Here is a 25,729-nt window from a genome sequence, read left to right as displayed (position 1 = left end):
GTTGGCTCAGATTAGCCATGTCTACACGTGCACACTACTTCGAAGCAGCGGCACTAACTTCGAAATAGCGCCCGTCACGGCTACACGTGTTGGACGCTATTTCGATGTTAACATCGACGTTAGGCGGTGAGACGTCGAAGCCGCTAACCCCATGAGGGGATAGGAATAGCGCCCTACTTCGACGTTAAACGTCAAAGTAGGGACCGTGTAGTCGTTGCGCGTCCCGCAACTTCGAAATAGCAGGGTCCACCATGGCGGCCATCAGCTGAGGGCTTGAGAGACGCTCTTTCTCCAGCCCCTGTGGGGCTCTATGGTCACCGAGTGCAGCAGCCCTTAGCCCAGGGCTTCTGGCTGCTGCTGCTGCAGCTGGGGATCCATGCTGCATGCACAGGGTCTGCAACCAGTTGTCGGCTCTGTGTATCTTGTACTGTTTAGTGCAACTGTGTCTGGGAGGGGCCCTTTAAGGGAGCAGCTTGCTGTTGAGTCTGCCCTGTGACCCTGTCTGCAGCTGTGCCTGGCACCCTTATTTCGATGTGTGCTACTTTGGCGTGTAGACGTTCCCTCGCAGCGCCTATTTTGATGTGGTGCTGCGCAACGTCGATGTTGAACATCGACGTTGCCAGCCCTGGAGGACGTGTAGACGCTATTCATCGAAATAGCCTATTTCGATGTCACCACATCAAAATAGGCTACTTCGATGTAGGCTTCACGTGTAGACGTAGCCAATGTGTCCTCCATCATGGCCCCTTTATGCCCAGCCAATATAAGTTTATATCTGGTGACGTCTTGTGCATAGAGATTTGCCACAGGAGTATTGTGCATGGAACTGTGCATGCCATGTAATGCTGTCACAAGTCAAAACATTCTTTGGGGAGGGTCTCACTCATGCCAAGAACTGTGCAGTTCTCTTCAATATCCCTGAATTCAGAAAATGCAGAGATGGCTTAAAACCATCTTTTTCTCCCACTATGTCTGGGCTCCAAGTACAGTGTTCCACTTCCTAAGAGGTGGAGCATGGAATCTGACCTGTTATATTTAACTTTTTCAAATTTCTGGAGAGACATTTATGAAATCATAAATGTCTCACTGGCCATAGAGAGACCAAAGTAGGTGCCATTTAACATGACAAGTATATTACACAGGAAAGCTTGATATTAATTGGAAGTTTCTTGCTCATGACGTCACTTCTCACATGCCAAAATCTCCTTTAAGTACTATAGACCTCCAAGGAACATCAGTTAACAAACAGGCAGAAGAAATAACTAGCTGCAAAACAAACCCACATTGTATATGTGATATCATATGGGCAAGGAAACAACTACTAGAATCCTGATCCAAAGCCTATTCAAGTCCAGGGAAATATTCCTGACACTATCTCATGGGCCTTGTATCAGACCCTAAAATCATAAAAAGTCTTGGAGTAGGGAATTATCTTATGGCGTATACGCAGTGATTTTTCCTCGTCTCATGCATACCATTTGGTAGTGTTCCCGGGGGGACTTTCTGTCTTGGCCACTAATCTGGCCCTTTCATCTCTCCTAGTTTTGAAACTGCCAGTTGACAGTAGGATCTTTGGAGCCACAGCCTTTTTAGTATCAGAGAGGTAGCCATGTTAGTCTGTAGCTTCAAGAACAACAAGAAGTCTTGCTGAACCTTATAAACTAACAGATACTTTGGAGCATAAGCTTTTGTGGGCAAAGACCCACTTCATCAGATGCAAGCGGGTCTTTGCCCATGAAAGCTGATGCTCCAAAATATCTGTTAGGCTATAAGGTGCCACAAGACTTCTCGTTGTTCTCAAAGCCTTTTTAGTGTTCTCCTAAAAGCTGGATGGTTACCATACAAAATACTTCCTTGTGCATTTTTAGAAGGAGATCCACAGAAGGTTCACAGTAGCCTTCTGCATGGTCCTTTCTGTGTCTACAAATATATTTTCTCCATAAGTACACTGGTTTCATATGGCTATGTGCCTACTGTTCCTTGAGTCTCTTGCATTCAGTAGTGTAATTCTCTTGACAAAACTTTCTGTGTCAAAACAGCAGATACAAAGGTCAGTTTTCGGGATTCCTCAGTCCCCTATGTGCTACACGTAGACTGTGGTTCCAGCTTCCTTTTATTAGGAATACGGTGACCCTCTGTCCCGTTTTGGTTGGGACATGTATTTCAGGTGCCAGGAAGATGTCTCAATTATTTTAACAAAGGGGCTAATTGTCCTGTATTTATGCCCCCTGCTGAGCTGCCCTTCCGCCAGATCAGTGCAGCTGCAGCTGCTGGATGGAGAGAATGTGGAGCACATACTCAACAGCCAAGAGTGCAGGCAGCAGCAAGAGAGGGAGCCAGCAGGGGACATGCCATAAGTTAGTAAGGCAGGGTATGCTGGGGACGGGGTGGGTAGTGTGTGCCTCCCAGTCCTTTTCAAGATTTTAATGGGACCTGGTACCCCGGGCAGCCACCCCCGATAGCCCGAGAGACCTTTCTCCCCACCTTAAGGCAGAACTGCAGTCCCATTCCTGATCCCTGAGGCTAGGGGAGAAGCTGGGAGGAGCCCCACCAGCAAGGTTGCAGCCCCATTCCCAGCTTCCCATGGCTTGGGGAAGCTGGGAGCCGCACTGGCAGGGCTGCAGCCCTGTTTCAGGCACCTGATAGCATGGGTCATCCAGCAAACACCTCTCCACTTCCTCAGGGCAACTGCCCCTACAACCAGGGAGCTCCCTGTGAGGTGGCAGCCCTGTTCCAGCACCCTGTGGCATGGGGCAGCCAGGGAGCTGCACTTGCTTGGCAGCTGCAGCCAGGAATCCACCCCCATCCCCAGGGTTTCCCATATTTGGCCTCGGAAAATATGGTTACCCTGATTAATAGGAGAGTCCCTACCAAGCACAGAAGTGGTGTAGCTGGCTTCTGCACTATCTTCAGCATTCAGTGGTGGGCGGGGCACATCACAATAGAAAATGCATTGTACTCTGGCTATGCTCCACTGGCAGAAGGTCTACTTTTCCAGATGGTTAAAGTTAGAGTAGCTACTAGTCTTTTCTAACCTGTATTGGAGCAGAGAAGCAGGGAGTGTAACCAGACCTTAATAGCCCCCATCACCTATGCTGAACTGAGATTTACAGCAGAGGATCTGGATAGGACTCTGTCATTCAAATGAGATACATTTTTGGTCTTGCATTAGTTAATTATTAATAAAAACAAACTGCAAGATACTAACTGATTATAATTATAATCACTTAATAAATTATTGAAAACCTAACAATGTGTCTGATCACAATTTCTGGGTAGTGTTTTTAACACAGAGACACATTTAGCAAAATGATGTTTCTCAGCGTAACTGAAACATTTTATTTCATTGTCATAGTTCGCACAAATACGAAGAAAGTCAGTTTAGTAAAAAAGTCACTCTTCACTGTCTTGATCCCAATTAAGCATTAAACTATAACAGTCTGAGCGTTTCTGCGCTGCTGCTGCACCTCTTGGCTTACACTGTGGCTTTGTAACTTTATCCACTTGAGAAGGACACTCACTAGAGGCTCCAGAATGCACTCCTTGATGTGTATTCTTTGTTTTTATTATATGTAAATGGATACTGATCAGTTGCTTTCCTTTCTGAAAATGTAAAACTTTCTTCAAAATCATTTTCAACTGTTGATTATAATGTAGCCACCCATTCTGGAGTTCTTAGTAGGGGGTAAGTTACAAACTCCCTTACCTGCGTTATTTTCTTACAAATTGCACCTAACTTGTGTTAAAAAAATCTTGAATTGTTTGGTTTCTTTTCCCCTCAAGTTACCAGAAGTCCTTTCAGAAGCAGTTTGTTGCCCTTTGGCCATTTGCAACTTCTAGTTTAACTACTGAAAATTCTAAGATGGACTTATTCAACAACCCCTCATTTAGTAACAGAGAAGGAGCTGTGCTAGTCTATACACTATCAAAACAAAAAGCAGTCAAGTAGCACCTTAAAGACTAGCCAAATAATTTATTAGGTGAGCTTTCGTGGGACAGACCCACTTCTTCAGACCTGATTTAGTTCACTTCTTCCCCTGATTTAGTTCACTGTAATAGAAGATGAAAATTGAAACTATCCAGAGATACAATCCAAAGCATCTCAAAAAGAGAAGCTTGTCTCAGAGTGGAAATTAATTACTTCTTTCTTACTTTGTGACACTCCCAGACCAGTCCAGCTGCAGCCCAACTTCTTTCCTCCAGCTCATCTGCTGAGATAAACTAAATAAGCGTTAACCTCTACTTTAAAAGCTACTTTAAATTTATCTGCTTTTTCAGAAATTGGCCAAAATAAGGAAAGGAAAGGGGACAGCTGAAATCTGCAGGGAGGCAGCTACTGTCCACTGGGATGAATGCAACAGTATGAGTAGACTCAGATTCCATTCTTAACTCTGCCACTGACTCACTGTGTGGCCTTACGAAAGTGACTCAGGCCAAATCTACTTCTAAATATGGGTGCCTCTATTTTTGGGTCCTCAAGCTGACATGCCTACAAGCCAGTTTTCCGAGGTGCCAAGCTCATGACTCCCTATATAGTCAACAGAGATACAGAAAAAATAGAAGAATTTCAGAGGGAGGCAGAAATGAAAATCATCAGGGTCATGGACAGACTCCCATATAAGGAGAGATTGAGAAGCTTGTGACCGTTCAGAAAGAGAAGAGGAGTAAGGGGAAGATGAAGGGAGTACTCAAAATAATTCATGGTTTATTGGGTGCACTTATTTATCCTTGCTGGAATTTGGAACAAAAATTTCCAACAAAACTGAAAGGCAACAAATTTAAAACTTACAGTATTGAGGCGGAGGAGGAATGCAGGGCAAAATTGACCTATGAAACTGCTTCACACAATAAGATTCAGCGTAGGAGTCTAGGGCTGGAAAAAAGCATTAGAGGTTTATTTAGTTAATTAGAACATCTTAGATGCATTATATATGATTACAAACAAGAGGAAGGAGAACACTTATTCTTCATGACTGGAGCAGTCACTGACAGACTGCCTGCCTTAGAATTTCATTTCAAGTCCCCATGTCCATGCATCATACAAAAGGATAAATAAGATGGTCCAAACCATCTTCACTATACTGTTCATTATTTTATAATTAGTTTATAATTTGAATGTACTTTCTCTGTGCAAGTTGATAATCCTATATTGAGTTAAGTCAACTCTGAGGCCAAAGGCCAAATTATTATTCTTTATTATTCGTAATACAGTAATGTCTATAGGCCCCAACTGAAAACAGCCCACATTATGCTTAGAGGCCCTGAAAAGCTTATAATCTAACTGGACAATACAGAGCACGTCTGGGAGAAAAGAAGTATAATTCAAACCCAACTCCACCTGCCATTTTATAGATGGGGAACCAAGCAACCAGAATCTTAAAGCAAAATACTTTTGTACTTCCTTGTATCCATCCATACTCAATAAAGTACTTAAGCATGGCCTTATGTTCTATTTTAGGGATGAATGTAAGCACATGATTAAAGTTAAGCATGTACTTATATGTCTGGGTAAGTGATTTTCCCAAAGTCATAAAGGAAATCCGACAGCCAGTAATTGAATTCGTATCTCCTGACTTCCAGTCCAGTACTTTAATTATAGTATCATCCATCTGCTCTTATTTCTTTAGGTGTGGTTCATACTAAATTAACAGAGCACACTGTTGTGTCATTAATTGTTATATAACTACTACTACTATTTAGTCTAGTGAGTAAATATTTACAAATACAAAGTTTGGGTTTTTTTCATACAATTTGAGGAAATCGTACTTGCCTGGGGGATGTGGAAGACAGCCCCTTAAGTGCCTCATATCTACTGATGGAAAGTGCTGTAGAAGAGCTAGGTATCAATGTTTGTGATGGTGATTTTAGGGGCAGTCAGAGTGCATGGAGTGCTCTTGTCACTGAAAGCCCTGGTAGCGGTGCAAGTCTGTAACTGAGGCATCTCTACTGTATGATTGGCTGAAATCCTTGCACTTCAGCATAACAGTCATTAATCCCTTTGTTATTGCAGAAAAAAGGAACATGACCGTGTTGCCATGACAACAGTGAAGCACCTTATTAATTAAAAGAGCAATTAGCTGTCTTGTTGACAAGCTGTGACTCAGAGCATTCACTAGGTACTGTGTAATTAGGGCATTGGCTTAGCAGAGTAAACTTGCTACAGAGCTTTGGTTCCCACTGAGAGCAATCTTGCAGCTGCTTTGTTTTATCCAGTGGCACTTAAAAACAATGACTACTTTCATTGTAGAATATTATAGTGTGTGTGTAAATGTTTTTAAGTTTGAAAGAATTTCTGCAACTTAAAAATTACATTTGTTCAAAAAACATTGCCTGCTATTTTTACAAAGACTACCTTAAATTATTATAAATGCAAGAGATCAAAGAAACTTTTTTGTATGTTTCCTGATTGCTTACTTTCTTCCTCTGACAGCAGTTTGTTTCACAGTTTCCACTGCATAGTCAGATTTTTCTGTTGATATAGATTTCTTTTCATACCTATGGAACAGAAAAATATTTTAAAAAATAATGCAGATTATAAATGCCTCCAAATTTGCAGACAGACTCAAGGACATTTGTAGCACCTGTAACTATATTTAACTTATCTTTGTTTATATTTGATTCAACTTCATTTTGAGGGTTTTTCTTAGAGGCAGAAATGTGTGCCATCAGAAGGATGTTTTATTCGTCTGAACTTTCAGGTTTGAAATACTTAGATTTCCTGGAACCAATTCATACCCATGGAAATATTCATATAACTATCCCATGGCTGTGTCAAAAGGACTGTTGCCTGCATGTAGCACCACTAAGGCTTCCAGGACGGAAGACATTCTTGTTCATTATTTAATGGCTGCAAATTGGCCCCTTGGTGCAGCACTCAGTGGACCTACAGCAGTTTTGTTCATTGTGCATTTTGCAGTCTCTCCCCTATAGCATAAATAAGGTATTTTCCATTAAATTATTCATGATCATTTTCAAATGGACAATTTGTATTCCTGGTTTAAAGAAGTGAACCTACAGCTGTGATTCCTCTTGGTTTCAGCATACTGAACAGTTGGGGAACTGAGCAATAATGCACATTTACTCTGACATTAATAAGTAATAGGTTGTGGAAAAGTGAGGAGATTATGACAATTAAATTGGCTTTTAATAGCAACTAAGTATAAGTATACTCCTAGTTGCAGCACAGAGAGGGTGGTAGTATGCCATTTGAAATTTTAAAATAGCAGAAAAAGCAAATGGACATTACACAAAGTCTGGAGCAGGTTAGAAAGTATCTTATCCTACATTTTATACTGCAGGTTGACCCTCCCTAATCCAACACCCTTGGGACCTGATTGATGCTGAACCAGAGAATTTGCCAGACCATAAGAGGCCAATATTGTCTAGCAGCATTACCAATATTTCCATTGGTTAGTGGGCTCTCAGAAGACATTTAGGGGTAAATTAGGGCTAAATAACAACACAGAACACTGAAAGCCAGGACTGGAGTCCATAAACAAACTTTATAGGACCATGGTAAACTTGACTACACTCATGATAAATAGACATCCGGGTTACTAAAATCATGCCAGACCATGGATGCTGTCAGACCAGAGAGAGACAGATTAGAGAATTTCAGCCTGTGCTGCACAGCACATAATAAGCCAGATCCTGTTCATCTTGAAGGCAATGCCAAAATTCCCACTTTGTTGTAGGCAGTATAAAGTCTCAAGTATCATGAATGTACTATGCAGCAATCCAAATTAGGATGAATTAAAAATAATTTAGTTTGGTACCGCTAAGTGAATTAATTTTCTCATGTCTCATAAAACTGTTAACTGTAGAATGGCTAGAATTAAATATTAAAGTTTCAAACATCATTAAAGAACCCACTATAACCTCAAGCCTGCAAAGACCTAAATATATGTATAAATCTTTACAGGATTAGAGTCTATGCTGATCAGCGGTGCTGACATCCGCTGCAGCCCCAAGGGTGAGGTGGGAGGGTGGCCTGGCTCCCTGCCCCAAAACGGGAAGGGCCAAGAGCAGAAGGGGTGTGGCTTAGGGCAGTCAGCCCTGCCCCCCGCACCCCCTCTGCAGCCACCACTACTACTTTGGCAACAGCATCAGCTGGACCTCTGGGCCTGTTTGAAATGCTGGTCTCGGGGCAGCTGCCCCCTTTGCCTCCCTTCACGCCTATCAGTGGGCTTCATGCTGATTAAATGCTCTTCTTTTACCTGCAGGCCTAGTGCATTATGGGTTGGTTGTTTTTTTCAGATCTCAAATTGAGAAGTGTTGAGCCTGTTAAATACTTAGACCTTGTGTAAAGCTGAGGCAATGAATTCACTGGCCATTGATTTACCATGTCTGTGGTACATGCAATAAATCACTCTCCAAGCTCACTCCCATCGATGCTGGTAGTTCACCAAAACAAGAAGGGGAGCCAGCATTCGTGGAAGAGTTGCTCCCATCGACCTTGCTGCTCGCAAGACACTGCGATAAGCAAGTCAACTTCAGCTATGCTGTTTGTGTAGCTGAAATAGTTCGATGGTGCTGGTAAGTGCAGACAAGGCCTTAGATGGAAAACCTCAAAGGAGTGCCCAAGAGTTACGGGAAGTGTTGATGATGAGTGATAGACTGAATGGTACTCTTTCCTGTGTAATAACACAGTACTAGTACACCAGTATGATGCTAGGGATCGAAGTTAGACTTTTTATGACTTACTAGCAGATGTACCCAGTGTTACTTGGATCCATAATTCAAACAGTTATTTTTTTTCTTTGAAAAAAAAAAGAAAACTGTACATGCTTTATTTAAATGATTGCAATTTTTTTCAAAAATACCAATGTTATTTTCATGAAGTTAATTTTTATTTCATATTTCTTAAAAAGAGATTATTATTTTTTTCATGTACTGGTCTTAGTAAACTTTTTAAAATGGGAATTCCATCAAGTGTATTTTTCTTCATCCCTATATACTCTAACCATTCACTATGTTTTAATGAAAAAGATTATAGTCAATGTTTTCCAAAAACATTTTCTTCTAGTTTTGACACCTTAAGCATTGATCTTAGTTGTGCCAAAACAGAGCACTATACCATATTTGGTGGTCCTCACTCTTACCATTTAGGAGGAGTTCTTTATCAAACAAACTCTCTAAAACATATAGGAGACAAAAATAAAGTCCGACCAATCCCAATTATTAGAAAATTCACATGGTTTTACCATAAAAATAAAGGTATTAGCTTACAATGATGTTTTAGCTGTACTGAAGTTTTAGGAATCATATGATTTCTAATGCAGTTTCAGGTGCACATTTTTCTTAAAAAATGCTGTCTTGTATTGCTAGGAAATTTGGTGTCCCGCATGATAAGAAGTTTAAAATATTTGTTTGTGTTTTTATTTGGAGAATATCCCTGCATTTTCATGGAGATAATCCAGGCTAATTTTTTGTGTATGCAGGCATAATTCTTTCAGGAGGCACTTGCCAAGGCAGATGCAAGTGTCCAGTGTTGACTTTAACATGGGGACAGATCCAATTTTACAACGGGGTGAGACAACAACCAGCATTGGGCGCATAAAGCCAGAGCTCTACAAACAGAAGTCTGTTGATTCAGAAGGCAATCAAGAAGATGTGAAAATCTGTGGGAAACTTAACTTTACTCTCCGGTATGATTATGAAAATGAACTCCTCATTGTTACCATTGTCAAAGCCTTAGATCTACCTGCTAAAGACTTCACAGGAACCTCAGATCCCTACGTTAAGATTTATCTTCTTCCAGATAGGAAAAAGAAGTTTCAAACACGGGTTCACAGAAAGACGTTAAATCCTGTCTTTGATGAAACCTTTCAGTTTCCTGTAGCCTATGATCAGCTCAGCAACAGGAAATTGCATTTCAGTGTGTATGATTTTGACAGATTTTCTAGACATGACATGATTGGGGAAGTTATCCTTGATAACTTTTTTGAAGTCTCTGATCTCTCGAGGGAAGCCACTGTGTGGAAAGACATCCACTGTGCCACCGCAGTAAGTAATGTGTCCCAAAAGTGTCCAGATTGCTGATATTTTCATTTCTCATTTGTACTTTATAAAAAGGGAATACTGTCTATCAGCACAGATTGAAAAAAAAAGAAGTTGCCATTGTTTTTCTTTGAGCATGGAAAATAAAATGCTTGGGAAGCCGTGAAATGTGATTTAAAAAAAAAAACAAAAAAACCTCTTCTGGGAACATAGCGTTACCCTCAGGACACACTACACAAATGGAAAATAGATTTATTAATTACATCAGACACCCCTGAGTGTTACTTTTCAATGGGAACAGTTAATATTTTCCTGTTAGCAAAACATATGTATGTTTCCACTTTGTCCTTTAAAATGTTTGTGTACTAATATGCCATGAAACCACCCTGGTATTATTAGCAGCTTTTCACATGCTGTAATCTAAATGAAAAAAAGAGATGAAGGTTCAGATGATTTCTAGCAGCTGTGCACAGAGTATCCTATATGAGATCTGCATATTCTTTGTCACTAATGTATAATGTAAACACCTGATGTTGATGTAGACCTGTGGGACAGCATTGGGAAATGGGGAAAATGGGTTTACTGTTTCAAGTGAGGGCTGTAGCCTGTAGAATTCACCTGTGACCAATAGCAAATAGGTGACTTGCTGTAACAAGGAAGAAACACTACCTCCCACCCTTACCTTTACCAGTCGGAAGCCAAACTCACCTCCATTTTAAATAAGATAGATGGTTTGAGAAAACAAGTCTGTTTGGTTTGCTCTAAAATCCAACTCTGTTCTTAAGGAAACTTCCTGTTATCTTGTTGTATTGGGGATCTTTCTGGTGTTCTGAGCCACAGGCCTTCACTGGCCATGCTTTTTCGGTATGAGGTGGACTTCTGCCTGCACTGCAGCCAATAGTTGTTGAATCTAGGAGACGAAACACAAGCAGGGTTGCTCCCTCACAGGTGAGTGCTCTGCTCCATCCTCTGTTTTTCCCCTTTCTCTCAGCCTACGTCACACTAGGCAAAGAAAGTCAACCACAGATACGCAGTTCTACCTATGGCAATTGCATAGCTAAAGTCAACGTATCTGTGCTCGGCTAACTAGGTTGTCCCTACTGAACAATGTTGACAGGTGACTTTCTCCCGTTGATCACCCTTACTCCTCGTGTCTTGCCAGGAGTTCAGGGGTCAACTGCAACCCCTGAGAGGTCGATTTCATGCATCCATTCTAGATGCATGAAATTGATCCCCAGAAGATCAACCCTGCATGGTCAGTCTTCCAGAGGAAGTGTAAATGTAACCTCTTATCTTGTCTCTGACCTTCATTTATTATTTTTGTCTTTCCCCCTTCACACTGATGTCTCGACTTCCTCCTTTCATTAGTCATTCCCTCCCCACTTTTCTCTTGTCCCTGCTTGTTCTCGTTTTTCACACACACACCCTTATCCCTCTGCCCCCTTCACTTTTTCACATTTCACCTTGTGTCCCCTGTGCCCCTGTTTTTCCTCATTGGCAGTCTGCCTTCTATTTTGTGCACTTTCCAAGATCTCGAAATAGCCAGTGGCTGCTCAAGGCTTCAATTGATTTCAGGCTCTGTTCTTGCTGCCTGGCACCTCCTTGGCAGTCACCTGCTGCTGGCATCACCAAATCAGCCTCCTGTTGCTCTTCCATGTAGTGACAGCCAGTGCATTAGCACTGGACTACCATTAGAGATACCAATGAGCAGCAGCATCTCATGCACAGGACTGGAACAACTGTCTCAGCTACCTCCACTACCCTATCTGACATCTGGCCTCTTATCAGTTGCTATAGTGTGTAGACTGTAAAGGTTCATAAATAACTCAGAAATCTTTCTTGGCTGAAATATGAAAATGGTTTTTCATCATTCTGTTAGTCCTCCTCAGCATATTATTTTGTCTCTCGAAGCCTATATTGGAAAGTTAGTCTGTTTCATGAGGACAATAACACTTTGCTGTTACACAGCATCCTTCCTGCAAGGATCTTGAGGGATCTTCTGAACATTCAGTAATTAATTATGTGAGTTTAGGGCTACGTCTACACGTGAAGCCTACATCGAAGTAGCCTATTTCGATGTGGCGACATCGAAATAGGCTATTTCGATGAATAACATCTACACGTCCTCCAGGGCTGGCAACGTTGATGTTCAACTTCGACATTGCACGGCACCACATCGAAATAGGCGCTGCGAGGGAACGGCTACACGCCAAAGTAGCACACATCGAAATAAGGGTGCCAGGCACAGCTGCAGACAGGGTCACAGGGCGGACTCAACAGCCAGCCGCTCCCTTAAAGGGCCCCTCCCAGACACACTTGCACTAGACAGCACAAGATACACAGAGCCAACAAGGTGTTGCAGACCCTGTGCATGCAGCATGAATCCCCCGCTGCAGCAGCAGCAGCCAGAAGCCCTGGGCTAAGGGCTGCTGCACACGGTGACCATAGAGCCCCGCAGGGGCTGGAGAGACAGCGTCTCTCAACCCCCCAGCTGATAGCTGCCATGGAGGACCCCACAATTTCGACGTTGCGGGACGCGGATCGTCTACACGGTCCCTACTTCGACGCTGAACGTCGAAGTAGGGCGTTATTCCAATCCCCTCATGAGGTTAGCGACTTCGACGTCTCGCCGCCTAATGTCGAAGTTAACTTCGAAATAGCGCCCGACGCGTGTAGCCGCGACGGGCGCTATTTCGATGTTAGTGCCGCTGCTTCGAAGTAGCGTGCACGTGTAGACACAGCTTAGGATGGTTTGTTCTGTTGGCTCCATTGTCTGTACAATAACCAGTGGAGTTAAAATTAAAAGAATAAAATAAATCACTCATATGCATTTTAATTATTTCTTCCTGAACAAAGTGGTCAGAGTGACAGAAAGTTGAAGCAAGAGCTGAGATATGGTGGAAAGCTCATGCAGTTTTCTTAGAGGGGTGGATTGGCCAAGGTACTGATCACAGCCTACTGCAGGCATGCCTCCTCTTTAATGTGGGCAGACAATTCCTCTTTTTTCCTTTTGCTTTGACAAACCGATGGGGAAAAATCACGCTCACCTTTGTGCTCTCCACCATCAGAACAAGCATATCTACATTCAATTGGATGGTTGTGTTTTGGAGGCTCTAGCTTCAGCATGCAGCTGAGTGGCACATATATGGGTAGAATTCAAGAACTTTTTAATTCTGATTATAGATCTGGTGCCAATGACTTGAAGAGTTGATAGGCTGCCAGAATATTTCTTTGGCCTGGCAAGTACAGGACACAGCAGATCTTGAATGTGGGAAGGACAGTTCAGAATTGTAGCTCTGGCCTTGGATTCAAACCTCTGCTCTTCTTCAACCTTCCTGGATGATGGTGGGCTTCATCTATCTGTCCCAGTTCCTCAGTCTGCAAAACTGAAAAAATAGTACAGCCCAGGCACGAGGTTAAGATAAATAGACTGTGAGGCACTCATAGGTTATGGTAATGGGTGCCATTTGAGTTATCTAAGGGTATATCTACCCTGTGTCTAGCTCATGCCTGCTGACTCATGCACATGGGACTTGGATGCTTTGCTTTAAAATTGCAGCTTGGGCTCAATCTGGAGCCTGAATTCTGGGACCCTGCAAGGGAGGAAGGGTCTGAGCAGGCCCAGTGAGAGGCAGGCAAAAGGGCAAGTGCCCCAGGGCCCAGCAATTCAGTAGTAGCAGCAGCAGGAGCAGCAAGCCCTTTCAGTCACTGCCAGAGCCCTGTGCTGCTTGATCTGGGTGGTGCTGAAGGGCTGATGGGGGAGGCAAGCTACCAGCCCTGCCCCTTCCTCTTTAGGCCTTCTCCCTTCTGGGAGTGTGGAGCCAGTACCCGCCTCCCTGACATCATGCCCAGGGGCCCAGCAATTCTGTCACCCTCTCCTGGGCCTCAGAGCCTGAGCTCCAGCCCAAACCCAAATGTCTACACTGCAATTTAATACCCTACAGCCCCACCTTGAGTCAGTTCACACAGACCAGCTACAAGTGTTTAATTGCATTGTAGACATGTACCTAGAGATAGGGTCCTACGAAATTCGCCCAAGCCATTTTGGTCCATTTCACAGTCATAAGATTTTAAAAATTGTACATTTCACAACTTCAGCTATTTCCATCTAAAATGTTATGGTGTAGTAATTGTGAGAGTCCTGACCCAAAATGGAGTTGCAAGGGACGTTGCCCGGTTAGTGTAGGTGAAGTTGTGCTACCACTGTTCCTTCTTCCATACTGCTGCTGGAGTGCTGCCTTCAGAACTGAACAGCTGGAAAGCAGCTGCTGGCCAGAAGCCCAGCTCTGAAAGCAGAGCTGCTGCCAGCAGCAGTGGAGAAGTAAGGATGGGATGGGATTGCCACCTTTGCTTCTGCACTGCTGCCTTCAGAGTGGGGCACCCAGCTAACAGATGCCTCTCTCTGGCCACTAAACTCTGAAGACAGCACAGAAGTAAGAGTGGTACTACCACAGCCTCCCTTAAAATAAGCTACGACCTCCCTGCAACTCCCTATTGGTCAGGACCCCCCAGTTTGAGAAACTCTGGTCTTCCCCCATAAAATCTATATAGCATAGGGGAAATCACACAAAACCATATTTCTCAGGGAGACACCAGATTTCATGGTCTGTGAGGCATTTTTAATGACTTTGAATTTGGTATTGACAGAAAGCAAGCCAGTGAGAAAGTGGCCGAAGCTGTGGAAGTGGACCAGTACAGTATGGTATTCCATAGTAGCAAGCTGTTTATAGGCAGAACGGCAAACTGCAAGGACTCCATTGCATCCCCAGCCCCTGCACAGAGCTCTTTCTCACAACAGGCCTGGGAGAAGGGAGAGCCGGGAATGGTACAGTAGCTGGAGGAGCTGTTGGCATTCTGCTCTATTTCCTGGATAATGCTTCCCCACCAGTGGGGAAAGGAGTAGAACCCCCAGCCCCAGTCCCCAGCAGGGCTGCTGCTATATGGAGATGGAGAAGACGCAGCACTGAGGAAGTGTAGCGAGCTGTGCTGGGTGTTTTGCTCCTTTTCTCACTGGGAGGGGCAACAGAGAAAGGTGCAGAATGCCACTAGGATCTCCTCAAACAGTTGTATTGCCCTCAGGAACCCTAAGGGTAGCATGGGATGGGGAGGGAAGTGGGGAAGAGTAAGAGTGCATGGGCCCCAGCTAGGAGTGGAGCAGAGTCATGCAGTTGGTCTGGTGGACGCTCCACCAGGAAGAAATTAATGTTACCTTCACCCACCTACGGGTGATAAATAAGCATGAGTGTCGCCTACCTAATATGTTTGTTCTAATGTTAAATATATGAAAGCTCAGTTAGTCATACAAAATGTAAAGAAAAAACAACTGAATTCCTCTCTAACAGGCCGCTTGAGATTCCTACTGCCACGGATTTCACAAGCAAATAAGATTAAGTAAAGGAAATACAATACTATAATATCTGGATAAGTCAAAACATCTTTCTCTTAAATATGGAAAGAACAAATACACATTGGATGCGTCTACACTAGGAACTAACGTCAAAGTTAACTTCCAAGTTAGGCACTACATCAAAGTAGCCAGCAGAGAGTCTACACACATTTTTCCCTAACTTTGAAGTTAACTTCGAAGTAGGGAACCCAACTTTGACGTCCTTTCTCCATTCCTGAGAATGGAGTAGTGCCCTCCTTCAAAGTTTAACTTCGAAGTAGGGTGTGTGTAGACACTCAGCTTCGAAGTTACTTACTTCTAAGTTGTACTTTGAAGTAAGCAACTTCGAAGTTATTTTTGTAGTGCAGGCACAGCCATGATGTCAGTAGCCAAGAGGATTCAAATGGTCTTTTGGACTTTAATTGGAATTACAGCAGAGATACAAATACTAACATTTCTTTACATTTCCAATGAACATTCAGGACTTAAAATTTAAAATCCTCGCTTTCCATTGGCATTGGCCCTAACCCAGCAAAGCAGTTAAATATGTCTGTAACTTTCGTATGCTTTAACTTCAATGAATGCTTTCTTTGCTGAAATGAAGCCCTAAGGGATTTTGAGAGATTTTATGTATAATGGTCATTGCTCCTTTAGACTAAGCAAAAATGCAGGCTTTTTATTTGATAAACCAGAATAGTCTCACCATTCCACACTCTCTTGGATGTCTTTTTTTGAGTAGACTAGAATGCTATACCATATTACACTACTGGGAGAGATGTGTTAACATCTTTGTGCCAGGGAACTATTGCTGTTCTTGACTACTCATATAAGTACAATTCTCCTCAGCTTTGAGAGACCAAGCCACCTAATTACAGTGCTAGGTTGGCTGGTAGACTCCTGTTTGGTGTTAATGAACCAGTACTTTACAATTTCAAATCTAAGTGTGCAGTTTAGAAAGTAGCAGCTATGTTTTGAGCTTCAGTCATTCAGCAAGGAGCTTTTAACTGTAAGCATAACTTCATCTACAGAATTGTATTAGTCTACGGTGAATACCCTCTTTCCTAAGTGGCTGAAATATTTATATAAACCCTTTAGCAATGAACACATAAAAATTACAGTAACCTGTAGTTATGTATAAACACATTGAGACTCCATGAACTTTTTGAATTTGAATTATCAACAGTATTTCAGTAGTTGACTGTATTATTTTTACTTGCAAAATAAAACTATATTATAATAAATCCCTAACATATACAAGCTGGAACGTGCTAGCATGAACTTGTGTCTTGGATTGTTTCATAATTTATTTTAACTATTTTAAGTTCATGAAAATCAGGCTAATGATAACAATTTCCAATTCTTACACGGAAGAAACTGTAAGACTGTGGGGCCAATTCTGCACTGGGTTAAGCAAAGTTTATGTGGAGCAGAGGAGGAATTTATACTCTAAGAATCTATTCAGAAGACTAGTGAAGTCAATGGCTTTGGATCAGGCCAGTAAATTCCATAGTATTTTGGACCATGCCTGGAGAAATAGGTGCTCCATCTGACTCAGCAGACAGGGGGAGTAAATTTAACATCTTGAAAAGATTACTTTTGCTTATGCTCTTTTCTGACATATCTGGTAAGTGAATGCGCTTTAGTCAAAATGCATGTCACCACAAACTGGCCCTTCTGTACTAGCAACCACAGATAATTAAATATTGGCACTGAGGCCCTTAACCAGCTCATGCTACACCAGTGCTTGGGAAACGAGACACCACTCATATACACATTTCTCTGGTGCTTCTGTCCCCCTCACCTCACTCCCATCTTTCCCATGTTCAGGTTTGTTTGTTTTGTGGTGTTTATGACCAGTGGGTCTGGGCATGCTTGCTAGGACACAGGAAGCATGCCTAGAGATTTACCGATACTGAGGTGATTGGGAGCCAAACCTGGTTCTGAGAAGTAATACTTGCCAGATAAAAGGTGAGCACAGCTCCTCAGGCTTTCAAGTCATCCCAGGACCACCTCTCTCTCATAGACAGATATTCGGTTCTGCAACTAGAGTCTGGCTAATAACCACCTTTGTCCTTTGTAGTACACAGGGATAAGATTTCTAGTGGCAGAAGGATCTTGTTTCTAGCAGACGAAGGCCTAACGATACCCAATTGCTGGAAACTGAAGCTAGACAAATTCAAACCAGCAATCAAGTAAACACTTTAACAGTAATGGGAACAATATACGTAGCCTTGACAATTATAGAACCAGGAATAACTATAATGATTGGGTTTTCCTTGATCCTAGTAATAAATGCAGTCATTTTGAAAGGTGCAGGATTGGCCTCCTGTGCTCTTTTGTATTTCTTTGGTCTTCAGCTGTTGCTATTCATCTCTTGTAGTTTGTATTTTGTCATTTTATTTTTTATATCATACCCTTGTTTCTCTGTTCCATTTGCTCTTGAGCTGCAGCAATTACTGTATAATAATTTATTATAAGTGCTTTATTGTACATGCTAAAACATTTTTAAAAATGAATGTGAATTGATCAAGATAAACTCATCATGTTACAAGTTTGCATTTAATGTAGAAAAGAAACATCTTAAACATTTGGGTGAACGGTCTTAATCTTCCAAAAATTCTCTTATAATTGGGTAAATAAATTTTCAAAAAATAGTCTAGTTTCTTCTATTGCTTTGACTGATTATAGGAAAAACAATCTAAGATACAGCTTTGAAATACCTGTGAAATATGGCTAAGTACCTTGATCTCTTTTATCTTTCTTAGACGATCTTTTATTGTACAAATGATTGGAATTAGAGGTGAGCAAATGATTCAAATGTAAAGCTCATTTAACAAATCTAACCTCTCTTTTTCTGTTTGCTAAGTGTCTATCAGCAGTTCACAAATTTGTGATGTGTGAATTACTCATCATTTTTACTGAATATTTTAAACATAATTCTTTTTCTTGTGATTTTTGACAAGAAATCAATTACAAGAATTCAGTATTTAAAACCCACGCTATATTGATTAGTTCTGCTTGCACAAATAAGCCACTTGTTTTTGTTCCCTGACTGTATTAAAATAACTCTTGGGCTGTGTCTACACTACAAAAATAACTTTGAAGATGCTTACTTCAAAGTACAACTTTGAAGTAAGCAACTTCAAAGGTGAGCATCTACATATGCCCTACTTTAAAGTTAAACTTTGAAGTATGGCACTATTCCATTCCCACGAATGGAGTTAGGACTTGGAAGTTGGGGTCCCTACTTCAAAGTTAACTTTGAAGTAAGGGAAAATGTGTGTGGACTCTCTGGTAGCTATTTAGATGTAGTGCCTAACTTTGAAGCTAACTGTGAAGTTAGTTCCCAGTGTAGACATACCCTTAGAAGGTAGTTTCTGGAAGTGAATGCTTAGGCATTTCATTACTAATCTCATATGCATTTGCAGTTGACCCATTGCCTTGAACCAGGTGCTGGGGCTCAAGCAATTTTTGTGCAGTCAGAACTGATACAGCAAGCCCCAAGGTGTCCGCGCTATGAACTGCCGAGCCCTAGAAGTACTAGGGTCAGTCCTGGCAAGTCCTGGTACAAACTGAGCACTGCCTTGAATATTCCTGTCTGCACAATCATCATCCAAAACATTAATTGAAAGTGAATACTGGAAAAGCAATTTTTAAAAAAATTTGAGCGACCATACATGAAAAATATTCACTATCCTTAAATTAAGCAGTTAATCAGTACATCATTATCTTGCCTCATTTACTGAAATCTTCACTGAAATAAAAAAATAATATTGGTTTGGTTTGAAATGGAGCAATGTTTTAAAGAATATATAACTTAGCACTGATGTTTCTGTAACACGTTTCACACTGGAACATCCCCAGACCCTTCACAAATCTTTATATTAAATTGGAAAATTCTGGTAAAATGACAAAATATTGATTTATAATAGCTTAGATGATTATTAATTCCATTGACTTTCATTGTAATAATCTGAATGGTATTAATGTCATCAAGGCTGCGTCTACACGTGCACGCTACTTCGAAGTAGTGGCGCCAACTTCAAAATAGCACCCGTCACGGCTACACGTGTTGGGCGCTATTTCGAAGTTGAAATCAACGTTAGGCGGCGAGACGTCGAAGTCGCTAACCCCATGAGGGGATGGGAATAGCACCCTACTTCGAAGTTGAACGTCGAAGTAGGGCACGTGTAGACGATCCGCGTCCCGCAACATCGAAATAGCAGGGTCCGCCATGGCGGCCATCAGCTGAGGGGTTGAGACGCTCTCTCTCCAGCCCCTGCGGGGCTCTATGGTCACTGTATGCAGCAGCCCTTAGCCCAGGGCTTCTGACTGCTGCTGCGGCAGCTGGGGATCCATGCTGCATGCACAGGGTCTGCAACCAGTTGTCGGCTCTGTGGATCTTGTGTTGTTTAGTGCAACTGTGTCTGGGAGGGGCCCTTTAAGGGAGCGGCTTGCTGTTGAGTCCGCCCTGTGACCCTGTCTGCAGCTGTTCCTGGCACCCTTATTTCGATGTGTGCTACTTTGGCGTGTAGACGTTCCCTCACAGCACCTATTTCGATGTAGTGCTGCCCAACGTCGAAGTTGAACGTCGACGTTGCCAGCCCTGGGGGATGTGTAGACGTTATTCATCGAAATAGACTATTTCGATGTCGCTACATCGAAATAAGCTATTTCAATGTAGCACGCACGTGTCGACATAGCCCAATGGTAGTTAAGGGGATGTTCATTACAATTCAGTATTTATTAAATGGATCATTATTGTTTTAATACTAGCAATTAATCACCAACTAGTATGAATAAAAGGACATAAAATTCCAGGTCCTAGTAACATCTAACCAGCCCATGGCAGCAGTGAAATGAGAAATCCTACTGAAGGAGTTGATTTGAGTTAGCTGGGAAACCTGAAAAGCCAGAACAGGAATAACCATGCACAATACAGTTATTGCTTAGGCTGCAGTTATGATCAGAAAAATGATAATGTAAAATTGACACCTTCTTACTTCACAGATGTACTGCTCCCTCTTTGCTTTTTGTTCCTGTTAGCATTTTAAAATCTGCAAAGCTATTGGAAAGTGAGATGGAATCTGTCCCAGATCTCCCATCAACAGAACTACTGAATTATTTTAGTTACATCTTTCCCTGACGGCATACAGGTTTCAGGTTAGCTACATCACCTGCATACTGCATTTGGGTTAGAATTACTGCTGAGGGTATGAACATTGCTTGATGCCACGTTGAGTTGGCAGGACTTGGAGCTATAGAACTGTGTTTCCAATTGTGTACACAAAACATTTGAAATGGAAACCATAGAGAACAACTGTGGAAATCCATGTGTGTGTTTGAGTAGGAAAGAATGACGCTTTATCCAGGAACTAAAGTCTTAAGAGCCAAGTCATGGACCATCCTTTGCACTCTGCCAGGGAGCAAAGAGGTATGAGGCACTTCCTGACACCTCTGTATGGTTTCTTGCATCATGCATGGTAGGAAGGAGTGCCCCATCTCAAGAGTTCCTTCTACCCTTCCCACACAGGTGTGTGGAGCTAACAAATGGGCAGAGCTTTAATTCTCTCCAGAGGGCCTGACCATAATGATAACAAGACATTGGTAAACTTTTCTCTGATTTCTGGGGGCCCTGTATCAAGCCCCCAGCTGACAGTGAGCACACCAAATTCAAAGAGAACACAGCAGGAGTTTTACGTGTTCAGCGTCACTTAGGAAAGCTCATTGAGTTGATCCCTCAGTGAAGGATAAGAATTTAATGCTATCTAAGGAATCTATATTCGGTAGTTAAATACTAGAGTTAATATAAAGGGTTGACACTTTTATTTGAATTTTGTTTCTCATATTTTTGTATTTCTTTCTTTTCTTCCCATGACGGAAATGTATTGCCTACTTATGTGAACAGGGAGCAATAGAAAAAAATGTACACTGGTCTAGCGCTTGCCATTGTTTCAGTTCCATGGTTCTGTGTAATGGCCTGTGTTCACAACAGGGAAACAAATAGATAAGATACTCAACACCAAGTGGATGTTTCATTGCACCTGTGCTTAGTGTTGCTTTTTTTGTACTAGTTATTAGAAGCCTTTGGCAGTGAATCATTATGAGCAGTGTGGACCTGAAAGTAAAGCAGTATCTGTCAGCCAGGTTAGCTCTTAATTGAAATTTTAATTTAATTTAAGAAGAGGAAAAACTCACAACACACTAATGAAATTCAAGAAACTTCACTGGAGATGCCCCGATAAAGAAAAAACCCTGTGGCCTTTGTGAATAAAATAATAAATAAAATAAAACATTCAATATAGAAGTCTGGTTTTAATATAAATTCTGGCTGGCTTAATTTGTGATGTTACAGTTAAATAAATACTTATCTGACTAACTTTGAAATGGAATTCTTCGTGCTTGTATCTCTTGAATCAGATGTTATATAAACTTGTGTTGGAGATACAAAAGTGAACTTTAACTGTCTACACCTTAGCTTTGTGAAGTCTGATAGCACTGAGATACTGTGATCAGGTGGCTGATCTTAATTAACTTAATTAACTGGTGTGACATAAGGGCTGAGTCTACATGAGCAAGTTCTTTCAAAAGATCTTTTGAAAGATCCAGCGGAGCATCTACACACAAAAAATGTTCTTTCAAAAGTATATCGAAAGAATGAGGCACTCCTTTCAAAATCACTCTTCCTTTCCCGTTTTTCAGGAAGAAAGCCTTCTTTCAAAAGAAAATGTGTGTAGATGCACCGCAGGCCCTTTTTTATCAAAAGAGCAGTCTTCATGGGGCCTGATTTTTGATCCCTGATCCATTCTTTCAAAAGAGCGAGGGCTGTGTGGACACGCTCTTTCGAAAGAGCAGATCACTCTTTTGATTCGTTTTCTTGTGTGTGGATGCACTCTTTCAAAAGAAGTTCTTTCGGAAGAGATCTTCCTGGGAGGGCTTCTTTCAAAAGATCTCTGTAGTGTAGATATAGCCAAGATGATCTAGAGTAAAATTTTCAAGAGCACCTGACCTAAGTGAGTTAGGTGCGTAGGATTTACTCAAAGGTATTCAGGTGCATTCAGAAATGTTCCCTAAGGGACCCAGACTATTAGAAAAGAATACTATACAAGCTGCATCTATATTTATGTGCATCCCAAGTATTACTAGCACTTTTTCCAAGTATGATTACCACATGAAACCCAAGCTTGTGCCAAGTGTCTACACTTGCTGGGCACACCTATACACTGTGCCCAGGCATATATCTTAGTCCACGCTGTCCCATTTTTGGCACATGATGATAGCATTGAAGCGACAGTCCCAGGGACTTCTGTGTCACAGGAGACACTCTGGGAATTGCCTGGCAGTGTGTTGCTGGCATTAGCTGCAACCTTCACACACTGATAGTGATAGCAGCTTTAACTCATATCTCCTGTCTGCCAAACCCTGTGGAAGGCCCTGGAGCCAAGCCAATATGGTTCTGCTCCTGCTTGCAGGACAAACTTTCTGCAGATTTCCTTCATTCTGGATGGAATAGGTCCAGAAATAGTTGAGATGTTGAATCCTGCTGACTGAGATGAATGAAAATCCACTATTGTCCCACAGACCAAATATAATGGATTCTGTGACTACATTGGGATGCCCACGTGTGCCACGTCTGGTCTCACAAATCCAACACAGCCTGGTCAGGCTGCCTCCTGTCAGAAAGCTGTGAGGATGACCAGTAGCTTCAGAACTCCCAAATGAGGCAACAGCTCTTCATGGAGTTGTTGACAGCTTTGCACCAGCCCTCCAGTGACGTGCCACTGCATTTCAGAAACCCATATGAGTACAGAAGTGGGTGGCTTTTGCAACACCTAACCACTACTGGTAAACTGTAAACAAGTCCGAGGTTGGGAAGTTAACTGTCAAGGTGGTGGCTGTATAGGTTTGCCAGGCCATTGACCCTGAGATCTACTCACAACTGATTGCCATAACCCAGGTTCCTGTAATTATAGCTGAATGTTAGAGGAAGGGGTTTCTGAACTGTGCAGGATCACGGATGGCATACACATCCTAAATACTTTACCCACCCAAAGGGGCAAATGAATATTTGAACAAAAAAGTTACAATTCATTCATTCTCCTAGTCTTAGGAGAACACAGCGGTTGATAAATGAAAACCAATGTTGGAGATACAGGAAATGTCCATCCCTAGGTGCTCAGGATATTGGGATTGTATTGCAGGAGAAAAGAAGGGATTTTATTCCCTGGAAATGGAATGATTTTATACAAGTGTTTCTAGTCTGACATTTATTTTGGGGCATCCCACATACCCATTCCTAATGTGATTGATGAACCTGTGTCTCAGGATTGCTGATCCAAGTAAAAGAGAAGTCAGCTACACACTAACTGCAGCATGGTGGTAGAGCGTGAGTTTGCGTGACTGAAAGCTTGTTGGTGACACTGGATACCAGTGTGTCCTATGCATTTTTCATAATTGTGGTGTCTTGTTCCTTGCCCAACGTAAGGATAAAGTGAAATACTTCCAGATTGAGTGGTCACAGGACTGTAAAGGCAGTCAGATCCCAAACTTGTTCACACCATTCCTAGAGGGCAAAGGAAACTTGTGCTATTTCCTTGTGCTCCAGGGAAGAGTGGGGAGCCAGAAGGTAACTTTGGACTATACATGGGGACACTACAGCCATGCCTACACCCCCTCCCACCTTCTGCAAACATTTGCAGAAGAAGCGTCTTCTGGAAGGGGGATTTCCTTTGGATGGATCCCCATGTCCTTCTGAAAGAGCCCTGTCTACAAGGGGATCTTCTGGAAGTGAGATATCGCAGGGATATGCTAATGAGGTGCAAGATACTTTAATCCATATCTCATTAACATCTTCCACTCTGCTCATTACCACAGTAGCATCTTCCAGAAATGAGGGTGGGGAGTGTAGATGCGGCTTCTGTGATGTTATGGTGCTGCTGTAAAAGTGCAATGCATTTCTATATAGCCATACTGTGACATCCATTGGTGTGTTTTGATCCCTGCAGCTGATGATGGTGCACCAGATGAAAGCAGACCATTATGTAAGGGCGTCTCCTTATGCTCAACAGGCTGTGGTTTTCATTTTGAGGGTGCATACACACTTCAGTGCCAACAGAGAAATCTGTTTGCTACATGTTAACGACTGCTACATAGTGCTCTCCGAGGAGCGCTTAATCCTTCCGAAAGTAACTAAAAACAAGTTTGTAAGGTTTTGGGACCGGCTTCGTACATTTCCTCTTCACAAACTTTTCTGCAACTATCACTCACAGCAGTGATCAGTTGCTATGCCGGAGTACTCCCCGAATTGCATGAAGAAACAGTTTGATGGGCTGAAAGAGGAAAGGTCATAAAAGCACTGCTGAACATTAGATATCTTCACTGTTAATTTACTTTTGCTTCCTTTGTCTGCACTGTCCATTAAATTATTGACAAAGCCATAAAGACATTTTAAGTAAACTTATCAGGCTTTTGTTCTGGTGCACTGGACAGCAGAACAAAAGCGCTTTATTTGTCATAAATCTGTGCAGGCGCTTGCTCTCTCCCTCCCTCCTCCCGCCTTTTTGGTCAAACACTGGAAGTTCATGACTGCTACGGGAGTGGAGGCAGGGGAGGATTTGTGGGATGGACAGAGAATTCATTGTCTTTCTATGATATCACTGCACTAGAAAGTTACAGAACCGTTAGTCACCAGCTGTGCATGCTGCTGACCCATCCCAAATGTATGGGAAGTAGGATGACCAGGTGTCCCAATTTTACAGGAACAGTTCTGATATTTCGGAGTTTTTCTCATATGGGCATCTATTGCCTTCACCCCCACCCTGATTCTTCACACTTAAACATCACCCTAAAATGAAGTGAACAATAACTTTTATTTTAAAGAGCTATGGAATATAGAACAAAACCACTTTAACAGGGACTGTGAACGAACCAAAAACTGGATCAAATTCCCTAAGCAACATGCAAACATTAATCTCTGTGGACCTTTCTCCTTGTCCTTTCCCTTCCCCTGACAAGTGGGTAGTAGCTGAGAAGAATTATGTGGGGGGAGATGAGCACTGGCTGGACTATGGGGTGTGACGGACTAACTGTTCCACACCCATATGCTTTGAGCGGATGGCGGGGTGTGTGTTTCTCCTGCCCTAGCTTTTGGTACCAGCAAAAGATGTTGTTTCAGGAGACCAGCATCTTCTCCCCCCCGCACCATGAGGGATAGTATGGATCCACTGCCTCAGAGCAGCATGCAAGGCACCTGAATGAGGAGTAGTGGAAGGAGGAGGAGGTGCTGCCTGTTTCCAGACAAAAGCAATGTCTCTGGCACCAATTAGGCCCTGAAAGCTTTCCACC

The 25,729-nt window shown here is 42.3% G+C and overlaps 1 protein-coding gene across 1 annotated transcript in view; it reads left to right on the top strand.

Annotated features, from left to right (window-relative positions):
* Positions 1 to 25,729, top strand: part of SYT10 (synaptotagmin 10) — a 55,423-nt gene that overhangs the window by 15,389 nt on the left and 14,305 nt on the right. The window contains exon 3 of the mRNA XM_074983797.1: positions 9,441 to 10,005. Within this exon, the coding sequence (XP_074839898.1) occupies positions 9,441 to 10,005 (565 nt within the window). The remainder of the gene's footprint in view (positions 1 to 9,440; positions 10,006 to 25,729) is intronic.

The sequence above is a fragment of the Carettochelys insculpta genome, chromosome 1 (genome assembly GCF_033958435.1).
Source record: "Carettochelys insculpta isolate YL-2023 chromosome 1, ASM3395843v1, whole genome shotgun sequence".
NCBI lineage: Eukaryota > Metazoa > Chordata > Testudines > Carettochelyidae > Carettochelys > Carettochelys insculpta.
The sequence above is the reverse complement of the archived record's forward strand: the minus strand, read 5'-3'. Positions and strand labels throughout refer to the sequence as shown.